Genomic DNA, 17648 nt, shown 5'->3' with positions numbered 1-17648 from the left:
ATAGGATCTGAACTCAGTCTTTCGTAGACAAAGCCCCGAGGACCATTCTCCAAGATAACGTAGTCCTTCAGAGCTTACACCTCGGGACCAGACTGCCTGGTCAGACCCCAACTCTTCCCCGCACTGTGATCTTGGGCAAGGGGCACACCACTCAGGGCCTTGGTTTCCCCATCTGCAATGGGCTAATGAAAGCGCCTACCTGGTGGGAGTCTTAGGAAGATTAACGCATCCAACGTGGTTAGAACAGCGTCTGGCACATGTAGTAAACCTAAGTGTTACCTGTTATTGTAAACTAAGGACAGACCCACGTTAGTGCTGCAGATGTTGTTTCACACTGTATCTAGGTAGTTACTCCCCCTACTTCATGCACTGAATACCCAGTGGGAGTGAGCCCTGGGTCCGAGCCTTGTGGAGGGTTGCAGTGGGGTTGAGTGCCAGCAGGGTGAATGTGGTGCTACAGCAGTTTGGGGAGCACAGCTGCTGGTTGCCGGCCAAGGAGGGTGTTCTCAGGAAGGCCATACAGAGCCCTAGGGTCTGGAAGATGAAGTCACTAGACAGAGAGGTGGGCGCAGGACAACTCCATGAGGGAGAGAGAAGTGTCTCAGTTCAGTAGGAGCATGGGGAGTTCAGGGGACATGGTAAAGGAGTGTGCAGAGAGCACTGCCAGGCCTTAGCCAGCTCCTGAGCTGCCAGACGCCCCCGGAGCAGTCCTGCATGTCACTTAAGCACCTGCCAGTGGTGAAAAGCAGACTTTTGGTGAGAGTTTGCTACGGGGGATGCGCCCTGGCTCAGGCCCAGGCTGCAGGAACTGCCTGGAGGTCAGTCACTCAGCACTTTCCCCAGTCAGCAGCCTGAGAACGCTCACCTCTCCCTGCTTCACCAGGTCCCTGGTCCGTGGGAGGTGGTGCTCTATGCAAGCAGGCTAATTCTGGGGACAGCAAAGGTGCTCAGGATTATAGGAATTAATACATTTTGTCACTGAAACCCAGCTTTACTTTGCAACTTTAAAAAATATACAGAGGAGCCGGCCCGGTGGCGCAAGCGGTTAAGTGCACGTGCTCCGCTGCGCGGCCCAGGGTTCGCCGGTTCAGGTCCCGGGCGCGCACCAACGCACCACTTGTCAGGCCATGCTGTGGCAGGCGTCCCATATAAAGTGGAGGAAGATGGGCATGGATGTTAGCCCAGGGCTGATCTTCCTCACAAAAACAAACAAACAAAAAAAAGTATACAGAAAATAAAAGGATGGATTTCGTATGACTTTATAGAAATGCTACTGGGCTGCTGCATTTTACTGTTGAATACTGTGAATCATTTCTCAGTGACCCTCCACAGTACCCGCACTGTCCTGCCAGGCCAGCTGCTCTGGCCCTGGGGAACAACCACGCTCTCACCCCAGGCCTCCTGGACAGGGGCTTCAGTTCTTCCCTTCCCCCAGTAGAGACAGACTGTAAACACAGTCTATGGATTTGTTTTATTTTGTTTATCCTGTTTTTGAAACTGTAACCTCATATAGGATTGCCTTAGGGCCCTAGGAACAAATACACTGTCAAGCAAAATAAAACATAAAACAGCAGGGATGGAGATGGCAAACCCAGACTGCACGCTTTGGTTTGAGGCAAAAAAAAAAAGCCAAATTATCCTCATGTCTCCAGATAATCTCCAACTTTACCCACCCGGTAAAGGTTGAGCCTCCTCTTCCACCCAAGGCTGCCCAAGAATTCCAGAAACACAGGGTCCTCTGGGGAACACTGCTGAGCGCAGGGCAGGGCGATCCTGGCACCTCGCCACAATCCGCTGGCATGTATCTGTTCTTCCAAGGATCCATGGGGGCAGGGGGCTTAAGCGATCCAGGGTTCAAACTCGGTGTAAAAGTGGCCACTCTTCCTCTCCCAGATCAACCCTGTAAATCACAGTGGAAGGAGGCAGTGCCTGGAACTCCTGCACCTTGCTCCTCATAGACCTGAGCCTAGTGGCCTCTGCCCCTGACCGGCCTGTCGCAGAGGCGGCTGGTCTGCTGCTCAGCCCTCCCCTTGCAAGGCTGGGCGGGGCAGTCATGTGCTGCTGACACAGAGCTCAGCTGGCCTTGCCTCCACGGGGCTTCGGGTCAAGCAAAACAGCAAGCTACCGGGGTAAACACGAAGCCACCCGGGCTCTCCTGTGCCTCCTGGACACCAGCTCTTCTCACTCCACCTCCCCTCTGTCCAGGCCAGGCCGCATCTTTTCCTTGTTGCAGCCTCTACCTGCTTTCCCCTTCCCCACCTCTGGCCTATCGAGAGTCTATTCTCCACAGAGCAGCCAAAATGATGCTTTTAACCAATCAGTCCTTGGCTCAGAATCCTCCACACCCTCCACCTGGAGCTCCAAGTCAGAGCCCATCACCATAGGACTCCAGCCCCTGCCTGCTCCCAGCTCTGCCCCCAGCTCGCCGCTCCCTCCCCTTTCCCTCCCACAGGACTCACTGGAGCTTCAGCCCTGCACACACCTCCCTTCACTCCTGCTCTAAAGTCCCCTTACAAAATAGCAAATTTTATGTTATGTATATTTTGCCACAATTTTTAAAAAGCCCCCTCTCCTTGTTTCTCTCCCGTCACCAGAACAGAAGCCTACTGGGGACAGGCGTCATTTTGCTCACTGTTGGGTCCCCAGCACCTAGGAGACAGCCACATAGTAAATGTCTGTTTAAGGGAATTCCACCTTATCCCACAAAAATCTCCTTTTCTCTCTAGTTCCTTCATTCTCTGCAACTGCTTTGGAGGCCTCTCACCAATACCCCAAAATCTGGCCCCCAGAAACCCCACCTTCCTGCCCCTTTCACTCTTCCTTCTTCCTCTCGACATAGTCTTTACTTTGGGGCTGACCACAGCTCTGGTGTGTCTTTCCCTATCCTCTGCATCTTTCCTCCTTTCTTCTGACCTATTTTTGTCGTCTCTTTTTGTTTTGCATTATAAAACATCTGGGATGGGCTAGCAACCTCTGAGGACAGGGAGCTGGAAGTTCTGAGTGGAGGAAGGCAAGGTTTTCTTTAGCAGGCAGACAGAAAGGGCCGGAATGTCTGGCAACGCTCACTGTCACTGCCTCTTTTCCGCCTTACGCTGTGGCTGTCTGAATTCAACGTGGTTCATGGGAATTCTCCACCACCGATTTGCCAAAAAACCATAGTGGCCACAGACCTCTAGGATCCAGGACCAGCCAGCCAGTGAACACTCCATGCCTTAATGGGAAGGCCCAAAGGCCCAGCACTGTCCTTCAGGGAGACAGCATGCTCCATCCAACCTAGTGAAATGGAGCGGCTCTGCTGACAATTGCTAGCTGTGGATTATGGAGTAGGGGTACAGCCAATCTGATCACTGGCTACATCCTGAGACGAGCAAATAGAGGATCCTGTTGGCTCCACAGCACATTCAACTGTCTGGGGGACCCTACACAGACAAGCGAACCTTTTCTTGCTTCAAATATCTCATCATTCCCTCACAAGGAACCCCTGAGACCAGAGATAACAAGCTAGTAACTTTAAGGAATAGGCTATAAACTGAACATCCGGACATGGTCCAGCTTTCCTGGTAGCTGAGCCCAGACAAGTCTCTGAACCTGCCCCAGGGGAGTTGAGGAGGAACCCAGGCTTCCAGCAGTGATGACTCCCCAGTAGCTAAAGGACTCAGACAGGCAACCCCAACTTGGACTGACAGAAGCCCAATGTAAACTTGCATCATAAGAAAGGGTTTGGCTTGGGGCCAGCCCCATGGCATAGTGGTTAAGTACACGCTCTCCGCTGCTGGCGGCCCGGGTTCGGATCCCAGGCGTGCACTGACACACCGCTTGTCAGGCCATGCTGTGGCGGTGTCCCATATAAAGTGGAGGAACACCAGCACAGATGTTAGCCCAGGGCCAGTCTTCCTCAGCAAAAAGAGGAGGTTTGGCATGGATGTTAGCTCAGGGCTGATCTTCCTCACAAAAAATAAAAGAAAGGGGTTGGCTCATGACGTGGAAATGAGGGGTCCCCCTTCAGTGACTGGATCTAGGGATACACAATGGGATGTCCCAAGTCCCACCTGTACCTTTGCTTCTTCACTGTGTGGTCTCATCCTCTCCAACCACAGCTGGGATTCCCCACCGGGTGGGGAAGGTTCTAGCAGCACCCTCAGTTCACCCTTCTACTCCATGACCCCAAAGGCAAGGTCCCTTCTCCATCTTCAAATAAAAGTCCGAAGGAAGGACTTGCTGGGATTGACTTTCCTGTTCCCAAACAATCAGTGTAATTAATGCGACACTGTCAGGGCTGGGATCACATGATCAGGGGAGTGAGGAATTGAGGGGACAGGGTTTGCTGGGCAGATCTGAACAGCAGATATCTTCTATAATCATCACTATGGCCAGCAGCCTCCAAGCTGGCCCTCAGTGACCCCTGCCCACTGGTGTTCACATCTTTGGGTCGACTCTGCTGCATGGTACCATGTCATGTGAGCCCATCCTCTAGTACCACACAAGTTCTGAATGACTGCAACCCCAGCCATCACCTCGACTGCACCCTTGTGAGAGACCTGGAGCCAGAACGAGCCAAACCATTCCTGGACTCCTGATCCTCAGAAACTGTGTGAGATAATAAACATTAGTTGTTTTAACTTGCTAAGTTTTAGGATAATTTGTTCCATAGCAATGGATAGCTGATGCAATCAACAGAACAAGTGGTTACATTAATGAATTTGGTATGTGCTGTCCAGGGCTATGGGAGTCAACATTTTGTGGAGAGGATACAGACTCTGCCCTTTCGAGGTCCCTCCTAAATATCTGTGTCAGATTCCACACCCAACAGCCTTGAGAAACATCAAGGAATACATAGCTCTTCAGTTGTGCACAAATTTCTGTACAGGTTTTTGCTGGTAGAAATGGACTCTTCATCCTTTGTTTTTCAAGAAAGAACAAAATAGGGCAGGCCCCGTGGCTTAGCGGTTAAGTGCATGCGCTGCACTACTGGCGGCCCGGTTTCGGATCCCGGGTGCGCACCGACGCACTGCTTCTCCGGCCATGCTGAGGCCCCGTCCCACATACAGCAACTAGAAGGATATGCAACTATGACATACAACTATCTACTGGGGCTTTGGGGGGAAAAAAAAAGGAGGAGGATTGGCAACAGATGTTAGCTCAGAGCTGGTCTTCCTCAGCAAAAAGAGGAGGATTAGCATGGATGTTAGCTCAGGGCTCAGAGCTGGTCTTCCTCAGCAAAAAGAGAAAGATTAGCATGGATGTTAGCTCAGGGCTCAGAGCTGGTCTTCCTCAGCAAAAAGAGGAGGATTAGCATGGACGTTAGCTCAGGGCTGATCTTCCTCACACACACACAAAATAAAATAAAATAAAAAAAAGAACAAAATATGTAATCACAAATCTTGAGTGTGTGATCAGTAAAACCCAGTTGACGAGTGATTTGAGAAGAACTTGTTTCCTAAGAGAGATCTTTAGGGGCTGGCCCAGTGGCATAGTGGTTAATTTCACGTGCTCTGCTTTAGCAGCCCCTGGGTTTGTGGGTTGCAATCCCAAGCGCGGACTAACGCACCGTTCATCAAGACATGCTGTGGCGGCATCCCGCACACAAAATAGAGGAAGATGGGCACAGATGTTAGCTCAGAGCCAATCTTCCTCAGCAAAAGGAGGAGGATTGGCAACAGATGTTAGCTCAGGGCCAATCTTCCTCACCAAAAAAAAAAAAAAAAAAGATCTTTAGTTCCGAAACAAAATTTGCCAAAATTCAAAGAGATGAACGAGTTTATTCAAACATTCCACAAGAGAGCATATTTTATAGAAGACATCCTATATTAGCCAGATATCTGGTTGTAGACCAGGTCATTCAAAGCTGCATGACTTAGCCTCAGCAGTATGAGCTCACATTATGACTACGGTGCAGCAATGACATTGCACCACAGTCCAAGGGCTTCAGAGGCCAGGGAGGTGTGGAAGCAACCGTGCTTTAAGAAAAACGTTTAGAAGTTTAGTTGCTGCCAAGCTGCCTAATTTGGGAAGAAGCAAATAACTATTTGCTCTGATGTTAATAAAGAAGCCTAGATTTTAAAATCAAAAATGGCCCAAAAGATCAACTTCTGTTTCCAGACTGCTAAAATTTTATTCCTGTTTTACAGACAAGGTGACTGAGGGACGTTCCAAGAGCAGCTTGCCTGAAGCCCACAGCTGACGGTGAACAGCAACAAGAGCCCAAGACTCCTCTGTGCTCAGGAAAAAAGGGTGGAGTTCTCGAGGGATGGGAGTGGGACAGACGCCCTCTGCTGTGGGCACAGCCCAGGCTGAAAGGGCAGCCCTTCCACACCTCCTGAGGCCTCACTTTGCTCATGGACCTAGAACGGATGGCACCTGGTGTCAAGGTGGCAGTGCAGACACCTAGGATGTGTCCCGACTCAAACCAGGAGTTCACCATGAGATTGCCTCTGAGTTGGTTAAGGGAAGCTGCACTGAAACGTCCTGACATGCAGAGTTCAGAGAGCGGAGGAAGTACAACTGAGTAAACAGAAGTTACCAAGTACAGAAAGAATAGGCAGAGCGGGGGACAGAAATGGCTGAAAGTGAAGCTGATGTCTTGGCAGGAGAAGATGCCTCTGAAGTGGGGTCTGGGAGCCAGGGGGCTCTGGTGAGCCAGTTGTCCTACAGACAATCTCTTGTAGGGTCCAGGTCATGGGGCATCTGAATCCTTAAACTAAACCCCTATTGCCAAGGACACAGGAGCCTGCCTCTAGGCCACAGCAGAGGGGGACTGGAGCAGTGTGGGCTCACAGTTCACCTCTCGTCTGAGGCCTAGGACACAGCCAGCCTTCAGAGCACACTTGTTAAATAAATGAGTTTGAATAAATGAATCAATAGTCTGTTTTCCCAGAACCTCATTTCCCACAATGTCCTAGGAATAACTCCCAGACATGAAGGGCTGGTTTCCTGGTTCACGAATTACTTTCACATACTTTTATTGCATTTTATCTTTACAACAACCTTGTGGGAAACCCAGAGAAGATATCAGCCTCAGTTTGCTGATAATTATTATCCCCATTTCACTGATGAGAAAGTTGACGCTGGGAGAAGGTCATAACTTGCTCAAGGTCACAGGCTGAGAAGGACAGAAGCCAGCGTTCCTTCCCCAGAGGCTCGTCATTGCCCTGCACTGCTTCCAACTGAATCACCAGGCAAGGAGGTTCGACCACAGTAACAATTTTATTTCAAACAATAGTTATAGGATTGCATCTTTTTTGTGTGTGTGAGGAAGATCAGCCCTGAGCTAACATCCATGCCAATCCTCCTCTTTTTTGCTGAGGAAGACCGGCCCTGAGCTAACATCTATTGCCAATCCTCCTCCTTTTTCCCCCTTTTTCTCCCCGAAGCCCCAGTAGATAGTTGTATGTTATAGTTGCACATCCTTCTAGTTGCTGTACGCAGGACGCCGCCTCAGCATGGCCAGACAAGCAGTGCGTTGGTGCGCGCCCGTGCCTTGGTGCGCGCCCAGAATCCAAACCCGGCTGCCAGTAGCCCAGCGGACTCACAGACGCACTTAACCGCTAAGCCACAGGACGGCCCCAGGATTGCATCTTGTACTCCTCCCAAACACATTCAAGTTTGTTAGATGCTTTGAGTCACAAACCCTCTGAGCAGGGTGACGAGGGAACAGGGGCGAGGGTGAGGGGCCTGGTCCCTTCCTGTCAGGGCGGCGTTGCACAAGCTTTGAGAGGGTGCAAGAAACCACAGGGAAGTTGGGTTACAGTCACAGTCACGGGACAGACCTGGGTTGAGTGACGGCAGGACAGAGCCAGCCGGAAGGCAGAAAGTGGGCGGGACAACTTAACCAGCGAGAGGAAAAGTCCTGGAGGAGGAGCTGGGGAGGACGGACTGACTGTGAAGGAAGACTGCAAGAGGACAAGGCCGTTCAGTGCGTAGGTCGGGGCAACCCCGGCTTAGGGCGGGTCTCTCCACAAAGCAACCACAAGCAAGCGCCTTTGCCAAGGCACCGCTGCCCGAGCGCTGAGGACCAGTAGTCAGGACACTTCATTTAAAAAATGTCCCCAACCCTGTCTGGTGTCAGGGGAGGGCGGGGCAGGCTGTACCAGTCACCAGACGACTGTTGTAACCAGCGCGTGGTGGGGGAGCGCAGGCCGGAACCGGTCAGACCAGCTCGGAAACCCGGCCCTGCGCCTTCACTGCAACTTTTGGCAGGTGACTCTTCGTTTTCTCGGTCTGTTTCGTCGCCTGTAATGTAGCTATTAAAGGTGTTTACTTCACAGTGAATATGACATGGGTGTTCGGTAGGAGTCGGGCACTAGGCGCACTCGGGAAGACCGGTCACTATTACAGGACTCGTCGTGGGGGATTCGGGGAAAACGGAAAAGCACAGAAATAAGTGTCTCTGTCACACGTCCACCCGGTCTGCCCTTCGGCTCTCGGGTGTCCGGCCGTAAGCCCTCACGGGCTGGGCTGGAGTGACCTCCGGAGACGGGCCGGCGTCTGCGGGACAAAAGGCCGGTGGAGGAGGCGGTCACCCGCCCGCGGTGCCCTCTGCGGGACCAGATCCCGGACTCCTGCCTGCGCCAGGCGCTCGCCTCCCCCCAACCCCCCCACCCCCGGCCGTCTGAACGTCCGGCCCTCCGTGTGCAGACCACCGACGCGGGCACTCAGACAGGCCTGCGGCCTCATCGCGCGCCAAGACCGGGCCGGGCTGGGGTCGCGGTGCGGGGTCAGGGCCGGGATCCGGCGACCGCTGCCCTCAGGCTCCTAGCTCTACCTCGTGACTCTGGGCCCGGCCGAGTCCTCCCCGGAGCCGGCGGGCGGTCCCAGCACGCGGCCGGGCGCCAGGTCCCGACACCCTCCCTCCCGGGCCTGCCAGGCTGCAGCTCTAGAGGCGGCGCTCCGCGCGGGACGCCACCTCCATAAACAACTAGGGAACCCTACTCGGACTAGGTGGTGCCAGCTGGCCGTATGTCTCCCGAGGCCGGGCGCAGGGTACCGAGCCTTAGCAGGCAGGACCGCGCAGGCGCTGAGGACGCCGCGATCACGCAGGCGCCCCGCGGAGGCGCAGCGGCGCAGGCGCTGCTTCCGGGCCAAGATGGTGGCCGTGCTACTGCTTCTGCGTTCCCTCCGCCAGGGTCCCGGCTCGGGTGCGTGGCGGCGCCCCTACTGTGGCTGGAGCCCGGGCCTCTCCGCCGGGGCCGGGAGGAGGTGGCCGTACTTCGTCCACACGCCTCCGATGGGTCTCGCCGGGGCTGGAGGCCGAGCCCTGCAGGTAACCCCAGGGCCTGGCCGGGGCCGGAGCGGCGCCCCCGCCCGGACCCCCGGTCAGGGGTCCTCGGCGGCGGCGTCCAGGTGCTGCGGTTGCAGGTGTGCTCCGAGCCCGCCCCGGCCCGGGGAGAGCCGGGCAAGCACCCGCACAGGCGCAGCCTGGATCTCCAGCCCGATGTCCTGCGTTGATGTTTCTGCCTGTTTCTCGGCGTTTCAACATCGAGTCCAGCGAGAATGTCTCTCGTTTCTAGCAGAAAACTGTTTGACTCCGGCTCGTGCGGACCGGGTCCCGGGGTGCATCCCAGCGCCTTCCGAGTGGGAGCGGGCCGTCTGAGGGTTCGTGTGCGAGCGGAACACCGTGTAGCTCGACACGTTCCTGACGCGTTAGTCGTGTCTGATGCCGCGTGCCGGGCCCTCCTGGGGTTAACCCCGCCCCGAGAAGAAAGACCCTGAGTCCTGCTGCTTTTTTGGTTGATTTTGTTTTCAGCCGTCTCTTAGGCTCTCAGCCCTCACAATTTGGGTCGTAATTCATTATTGTTGTTATATTTTACCATCGCTTGAGGACCAATTTGAATTCTAATCATATTCTAGATTACTGGCCACCCTTCCTGAACCTGAGGGCAACTGTAGATATATTATACTTTTTTTTTGTCTTTTTAGTTCTATTGAGAAGGAAAATTATAATTTATAATCTTTAGTCTTACCCTGTGCTTATTCTATGAACATAAGGGCTGAAGTAGGCAATACACGCATACTTGGGAAGTCTAAGATTATCTCACCAGTGGCTGTAATAGTAATAAACTAAAATAACCTGGTTTACACAAGCACTGGGGCTGACTTTGAAGAATGGCAGTTTTCTTTTTGCTATATCTGACACACTGATGTTTACTGGGCCCAGTCCACAACTCTCTGGCCCTCCCTTATATGACTATTGGTCATTGCTGAGCCAAGAATAGTAGTATTAATTAAATGGGACAATGGTTGTATAGACTAGGAATTTTCATCCTATTGCTAACAGGAAATTACATGTAATGTACTCCTTACCAAAGGACATTTGGCAAGGTGTTACTTTTCTCCATGGCAGCAGCCCAGCACGGATGAGCTAAGGACAAAATTAAGAATGAATAAATAAGTAAAACAGATGAAGAAATTGCAAACATAGAGATAGAAAAAGTTAAATTAGACCATTGATCTTAAAAACATAAAACAGTCAAGTGAGAAAATACTCATCTTGAAAACAGAACTTTAGAAATATAGACTAGTAATCTGCTCTAGTACCTGAAATGTTCTACAGGGAGTCATCTGGCGACGTCGGGAGCAAAGGTCCTGGGCAGTTGCTTTGGTAGCCCATCTGCTCCTTGTGTCCTGCAGGAGAGTTGTGAGCTTCGGGCCACAGAATGGCAGTCAGTGCGCCATGCCTTTAGTTCAGCATTTCTTTGACTTGCTAACTTGCTTTTGAAGTTTTGATGTTATTTTTTTTTTTTATGTTGCATTAAAACTTTGAAATAATGCTCAGACTATTACTTCACGTTTCAGGGCAACGTAAACATTACAAATAAATAAATATTTGAGCTTTTAGAAAAGATTTTGCAGCAGGGAATTAGCCCACATTGCTTTGGTGTGCTGTGGTGTTGGTGTGATTGATCCTTGGTATCCTTTTTTTTCAGAGTTTACAGTTGCGACTGCTCACCCCTACCTTTGAAGGAATCAGTGGATTTTTGTTGAAACAGCACCTAGTCCAGAATCCAGTCAGACTCTGGAAACTTTTAGGTTTGTATCTATGGAAAGACAGAAGTGACAGAGGCTGTGGCATTTGTGAATAAATGAGGATAATGTTGCTGGTTTGATGTTGACAAAACACCAAAATCACCAACAGGACCTTTGGCTTCTATTTATTGTGAGCCCTTACATGCTCTGAATGAAGTTTACGAAAAGGAAGATTGTCTGAGGTCTGAACGGGCCATTTTTGCTTGTTTTCAGTCATGTTTTTTTAAAATTCTGATGTATAGCAATAATTGGACTGCTTGAAAAAGGTTTTTCATGTTCTCTAGCCGGCTCCAAGAACATTTAGTAAGGATTTACAAAGTGGCTCTGTATGTCCTACATCCAGAAGGTAACTGAAAACAGCCTACAGAGAATTTACTGTTCCATAGAGTTGCACCGTCTAATGAGCTACTGATGTCCTGCTCTCTCTTGACCTGAGGTCAGAGGACCTTAAGGATTGACACCTGTAATTTTACTCCCCCGTTTATTCAACTGGAACATTGGAAAAATAAAATCTTCGGACTCCAAGTGTGCATGGGACAGCCTGGTGCCCACACATGGTCAGAGAGCTCTGACTTGGCGGCAGCTTGGACGTCTGCTCTGTTTTCTCGTTTAAATCTACACGTGCGCCCAGTGGCACACACTTCACCCTCCAAACAGCCTGATCCTGTGTGGTGGCTGTCCAGGTTGTCTCATTTGTGGTTCTGTTAGTGTCTGTGAAGAAAGGTATGGCTCGGTCGTGGTTGTGAGACTCTTTTCTTCCCCCATTTTAAACTGATTTGATCAGTCCTTGGACAAGACAGAACCTTTCATGTTAAGAGTGTTATGTGGGCCTGTCTTGGTGATGGTGGCACTGGGTCGCTGCCATTGCTACATGTGCTAAAGCCACTTGTGTTGTTCATGTGTTTAAATTCATTTCAAGTGATTGTATGTATTGAAGGGATTGTTCTCCAACAAACTCATGACACTTTCTCAAATTTATGTTCATAACTAATTTTTATTCCCTCACATTGGCTAATTTAAATTACAAAGATACTTCATAAGTTGAATTAGTTTATTATTTTTTTAAATTTTTTCTTATTGCGGTAACATTGGTTTATAACGTTATATAAATTTCAGGTGTACATCATTATATTTCGATTTCTTTGTATATTACATCATGTTTACCACCCAGAGACTAATTACCATCCATCACCATACACATGTGCCTAATCACCTGTTTCCCTCTCTTCCCTCCCCGCTTCCCCTCTGGTAACCGTCAGTCCAATCTCTGTCTCTATGTGTGTATGTGTTTGTTCTTTTTTTTTGTGAGGAAGATCAGCCCTGAGCTAACATCAGATGCCAATCCTCCTCTTTTTGCTGAGGAAGATTGGCCCTTGGCTAACATCCGTGCCCATCTTCCTCTACTTTATGTGGGATGCCGCCACAGCATGGCTTGACAAGCGGCATGTTGGTGCGCACCTGGGATCCAAACCTGCGAACCCTGCGCCGCTGAAGCGGAACACATGCACTTAACCGCTACACCACCGTGCTGGCCCTTTGTTTGTTGTTTTTATCTTCTATTTATGAGTGAGATCATACAGTATTTCACTTTCTCCCTCTGACTTATTTCGCCCAGCATAATATCCTCAAGGTCTGTCCATGTTGTCACAAATGGCCAGATTTCATCCTTTTTTATGGCTGAGTAGTATTCCATTGTGTATATATACCACATCTTCTTTATCCATTCTTCCTTTGATGGGTACCTACGTTGCTTCCAAGTCTTATATTGTGAATAATGCTGCAGTGAACATAGGGGTGCATGTATCTTTATGCATTCATGTTTTCATATTCTTTGGATAAATACTCAGAAGTGGAATAGCTGGACCATGTGGTAGTTCTATTCTTAATTGTTTGAGGAGTCTCCATACTGTTTTCCATAGTGGCTGCACCAGTTTGCACTCCCACCAGCAGTGTATGAGAGTTCCCTTCTCTCCACATCCTCTGTAACACTTGTTATTTCCCATCTTGTTAATTATAGCCATTCTGACAGGAGTGAGGTGATATCTCATTGTAGTTTTGATTTGCATTTCCCTAATTAGTGATGTTGAACATCTTTTCATGTGCCTGTTGGCCATCTGTATATCTTCTTTGGAAAAATGTCTGTTCAGATCTTTTGCCCATTTTTTAATTGGGTTGTTAGTTTTTTTGTTGTTGAGATGTATGAGTTCTTTATATATTTTGGATATTAACTCCTTATCAGATATATGGTTTGCAAATATCTTCTCCCAATTGTTAGGTTGTCTTTTTGTTTTGTCGATGGTTTCCTTTGCTGTATAGCTTTTTAGTTTGATACAGTCCCATTTGTTTATTTTTTCTTTTGTTTCCCTTCACTAGTCAGGCATAGTACTTGAAAATATGCTGCTCAGACCGATGTCGAAGAGTGTACTGCCTATGTTTTCTTCTGGAAGTTTCATGGTTTCAGGTCTTACATTAAAGTCTTTAATCCACTTTGAGTTAATTTTTATGTATAGTGTAAGATAATGGTCTACTTTCATTCTTCTGCATGTGGCCGTCCAGTTTTCCCAACACCATTTATTTATTTATTTATTTTTATAATTTAAAGATTTTATTTATTTATTTATTTTTCTCCCCAAAGCCCCAGTAGATAGTTGTATGTCATAGCTGCACATCCTTCTAGTTGCTGTATGTGGGACGCGACCTCAGCATGGCCGGAGAAGCGGTGCATGGGTGCGCGCCCGGGATCCGAACCCCGGGCCGCCAGCAGCGGAGCGCACGCACTTAACCGCTAAGCCACGGGGCCGGGCCGGAAAGTCTCTTCAATAAATGGTGTTGGGAGGGCCGGCCCCGTGGCTTAGCGGTTAAGTGCGTGCGCTCCGCTGCTGGCGGCCCGGGGTTCGGATCCCGGGCGCGCACCCATGCACCGCTTCTCCGGCCATGCTGAGGTCGCGTCCCACATACAGCAACTAGAAGGATGTGCAGCTATGACATACAACTATCTACTGGGGCTTTGGGGAGAAAAATAAATAAATAAAATTATAAAAAAATAAAAAATAAAATAAAATTATGAAGAGACTTTCCTTTCTCCATCTTATGGTCTTGGCTCCTGTGTTGAAAATTAGCTGTCCATAGATGTGTGGGTTGAAGTAGTTTATTATTCTGTAATTAGTAAATATTATACTAAGAATGATTATCTCAGACTTCTAAATCTTCTGCACGTAGGTTTCAGTTTGGTTTGGTCATTTGAGAATATGCTCTTCTCCTTTGTGTCCCCTGGTTGCAGATCTTGGTTGTGAAACATTTTCCCTGTTCCTTGTAGGTGGCACTTACTATTTTAGCACCTCAAGGATGAGGCAGAAGACTAAGGACAATGATAAATCCAAGGGGAGGACCCCTGAAGACGAAGAAGGTATGTCTATCTGATGTTCTTTAATGTTGGCTCTCCTAGTGGTCTTCACACGTATGCTCTAGTCTAAGCAACAGGAGATCCGTCTTAAAAGGAGGGCGAGCACAGGCCCCTGTGTTTTCCTCGCCCTGGGCACCTGCCCCCAGTCTCATGTGGTTGCTGGATCCTTCCTGCCTTTTGGAGACACTTCTGTCAGCACCTGTGTCCCTTGTCGTGTTCAGAATGTCTGAAGGCAGGTGGGGTTTCTGTCCTCTACATGGAAAGGGTGAATCTTGGATCTTCCCTGAGCTCTGAGTTCCAGGGTGGGGAGGAAGGCACCAGGACTCCTGGGCTGAACCCAACCCCATACATACCCGATTGAGAAGCAGCCTTTGGAGGAGAGGATGGTACAGTGTGTGGCCTTGAAGAAGGAGTGAGACAGATCCCTGTCCTGTACAGGTGACCTCTGTGTGCCAGTTAATTCCTGCCCCAGGCCCAGTTGACAATGACCTCACTTGCAAATCTTAAGTCTCATCCCTACTCTGGAATTAGGACTCGATGATGGTGTGAAGGGTGAGGGAAATAAAAAGGGAAGTTTGAACTGAATTGACCTTGTAAATAAAAGCTGACTGCTTGGAGCTAATAATCATGGAAGTTGCTAACGTTTATGAATGATTGCAGTGTGCCCAGCACCCTACTAAGAGATTTATATATCTTCTCAGTTAATTCTCGCCTCAAAATTACCCTGTTACTGATCTCTTCTTACACCCGAGGGCACTGGATACCTGCTCTGTGCTGTGTCTCGGGAGGGTCACACCTGGAGAACTGGTTGTCTTGTCAAGGAGCTCCGTTATACTTTGGTACTGATTTTTTTTTTTTTTTGGGTGAGGAAGATTGTCCCTGAGCTAACATCCATTGCCAATCTTCCTCTTTTTGCTGAGGAAGATTGTCCCTGAGCCAACATCTGTGCACATCTTCCTCTATTTTGTATATGGCATGCAGCCACAGCATGGCTTGATGAGCAGTGTGTAGGTCTGTGCCCGGCATCTGAACCTGTGAACCCCGAGCCACCGAAGTGGAGTGCGCCAAGTTAACCACTACGCCAATGGGCTGGCCCCTCAGTGCTGATTTTGATGTGGCTGCCCTCAGTGCTGATTTTGATGTGGCTGCTGTGTGTTGTTCGAGGGAACCCAAGTGGGAGGCCTGGAGGGTACTCAAAGGCCAGTCCTGCTCAGAAGCACAGCTCCTGGGAGCCCCAGACGCATAAGGGTGGAAGGCAGCCTCAGAAGTGCCTTGTCAATCGGGCCCCTGGGGCCACGCCTGTCTCCAGAAATCAGCATGCAGACTGATGCCCACTCCCCAGCCCATCTTCCCGAGGGCGCAGCCAACCTGGAAGCAGAGTGGGGACGAGACGGCTTCCTGACCAGGCGTTTGGTAACTTAGGAGGACCTTTTTCCCAAGTCACAGTTCAGACACGTTTTCAGGACGTGGAGATTGTGCATGGCTCCATCGTGAATGTGGAGGTTCAGCCTGAGCTCACGGGTTGGAGGGAAATCCGCATGCTCAGTTTTCTAGAAGCTTATGTTTTTCACTGTTGTCACCTTCACTTTGAGGTTGAGAAGAGCAGTAACTTTCCATTTTAAAGCTCTTTAGGGAAAGGTCTTAACTCCCAGAAATGACATGTGGTCATTGGTTGGGTTCAGTGTAGACATTTCTGGTTTCAGGCTCAGCGGTGACTCCATCGTAGCCCTCACAGGGAGCATTGGCGCTGTCAGTCACTCGTTCATTATTACCAAGAGAGCTCCCCAGGGGAGCAGGTGGATCCAGCAGACGGAAGGAGGGCCTTTAGGCTGTTCAGTAGTGCTGGTGTCTCATAGGGTTGCTCGTGGGACTTCCTGGGAAGGCGGAGGAGGGTCTTCCAGGGAGGGGAAGTGTCTTTCTTTTTTTTTTTTTGAGGAAGATTGGCACTGAGCTAACATCTGTTGCCAATCTTCCTCCGTTTTTCCTTTTTTCTCCCCAAAACCCCAGAGGAAGTGTCTTTTCTATCCAGAGTGTTCAAATGCCGTGTTCTGTTTAGAATCTCAGGGTCAGATTTTGTTTCACCTGTTACACCTCAGAAATTTTCCTTGTCTTTAACCAATCCTGTAAGGGTCTTACATTCATATCTTTCCCTACTGCTCTCTTTTTTTTTGTTTTTTGGACTGGCCTCATAATATCATACTGATCACTACTGCAGACATGTTTTTTTAGGTTTGGTTTCCTTGGGTTAAAGTTTCAGAAGTAGAATTAGTGAGTTATGGAAACTAAATGTTTTCTATGGCTCTTTTTTTTGTGAGGAAGATCAGCCCTCAGCTAACATCTATGCCAATCCTCCTCTCTTTTTGCTGAGGAAGACTGGCCCTGGGCTAACATCCGTGCCCATGTTCTTCCACTTTATATGGGACTCTGCTACAGCATGGCCTGACAAGCAGTGCATTGGTGCGCACCCGGGATCTGAACCTGAGCTGCCAGCAGCGGAGCGTGCAGACTTAACCACTACAACAACACAGGGCTGGCCCCTCTATGGCCCTTGATACACCTAGGCCAAGTAGCTTTCAGAAAGGGCTTCCCGTTTGCACCGCCCCGTATGGGGCCAGCTTGCTGTACTTCGCAGGCCTGGGTTTCCAGTTCCTTCCACACCTGGCCCTCATCTCACACTTGCACTTTGTTGTGTGTGTGCACTGTTGACGCACGTGTTTGCACACTTTTGTAACAGGATGTCCACTGTGGGGACTGATCCCTCTTTCTGTGGCCCTGTCTGGGGGAGTAGTTGTTGGTCTCCTTCCTGCTCAGGGAGGAGGACTTGAGGCTATTTTGACTCAGAAGCCGGAGGAGGATTTATTGAAAAATGGAAACCATTTTAACCTAAGACTTCAGTGAATCTCCCGGAGCTTCAGGGCAGTAACCACTCCGGGTGGAACTTGTTGCTTCTCAGCCTGCAGAGTCCTCTACAGAATGGGGGTGTGCGGCCTTCTTCCTGAAACGGGCGATGGGGGCGGCCTGTGCTAAGGTGGCAGCTCCTTGTGTGTTAGAACGCCTGGCTTGTTTTTATTTGAAAAGGGTTGCTTTTGTGAAGAAAGCAGAAGAGGTGTTTATTGAAGCCCAAATCCAAGCTGTCATTTTATTGTTTTTAGAAATTTTTGTTAAAAGTGCAAAGTTATCTTTTATTTAAAACAAAACCACATCTTTTAAAAATCTTAGGCCT

At 49.5% G+C, this 17648-nt stretch overlaps 1 protein-coding gene across 11 annotated transcripts in view; it reads left to right on the top strand.

The window, feature by feature from the left end:
- Positions 1–7914: 7914 nt before the first annotated feature.
- The window catches only part of SPG7 (SPG7 matrix AAA peptidase subunit, paraplegin), a 44754-nt gene continuing 35020 nt past the window's right edge, over positions 7915–17648 (top strand). For 2 of the 11 annotated variants that reach the window (XM_087419737.1, XM_087419740.1), the window contains exons 1-3: positions 9061–9259; positions 10923–11025; positions 14339–14428. In XM_087419737.1, coding sequence (XP_087275863.1) covers positions 9083–9259; positions 10923–11025; positions 14339–14428 — 370 coding nt within the window. In that variant the 5' untranslated portion in view covers positions 9061–9082. Of the gene's footprint in view, positions 8197–9060; positions 9260–10922; positions 11026–11057; positions 11746–14338; positions 14429–17648 lie in introns of those variants that run through there. The other 9 variants (XM_087419735.1, XM_087419734.1, XM_004437002.3 and 6 more) reach the window with 7 other exon arrangements.

The sequence above is a fragment of the Ceratotherium simum genome, chromosome 30 (genome assembly GCF_057802395.1).
Source record: "Ceratotherium simum simum isolate JZ-2026a chromosome 30, ASM5780239v1, whole genome shotgun sequence".
Lineage (NCBI taxonomy): Eukaryota > Metazoa > Chordata > Mammalia > Perissodactyla > Rhinocerotidae > Ceratotherium > Ceratotherium simum.
The sequence above is the reverse complement of the archived record's forward strand: the minus strand, read 5'-3'. Positions and strand labels throughout refer to the sequence as shown.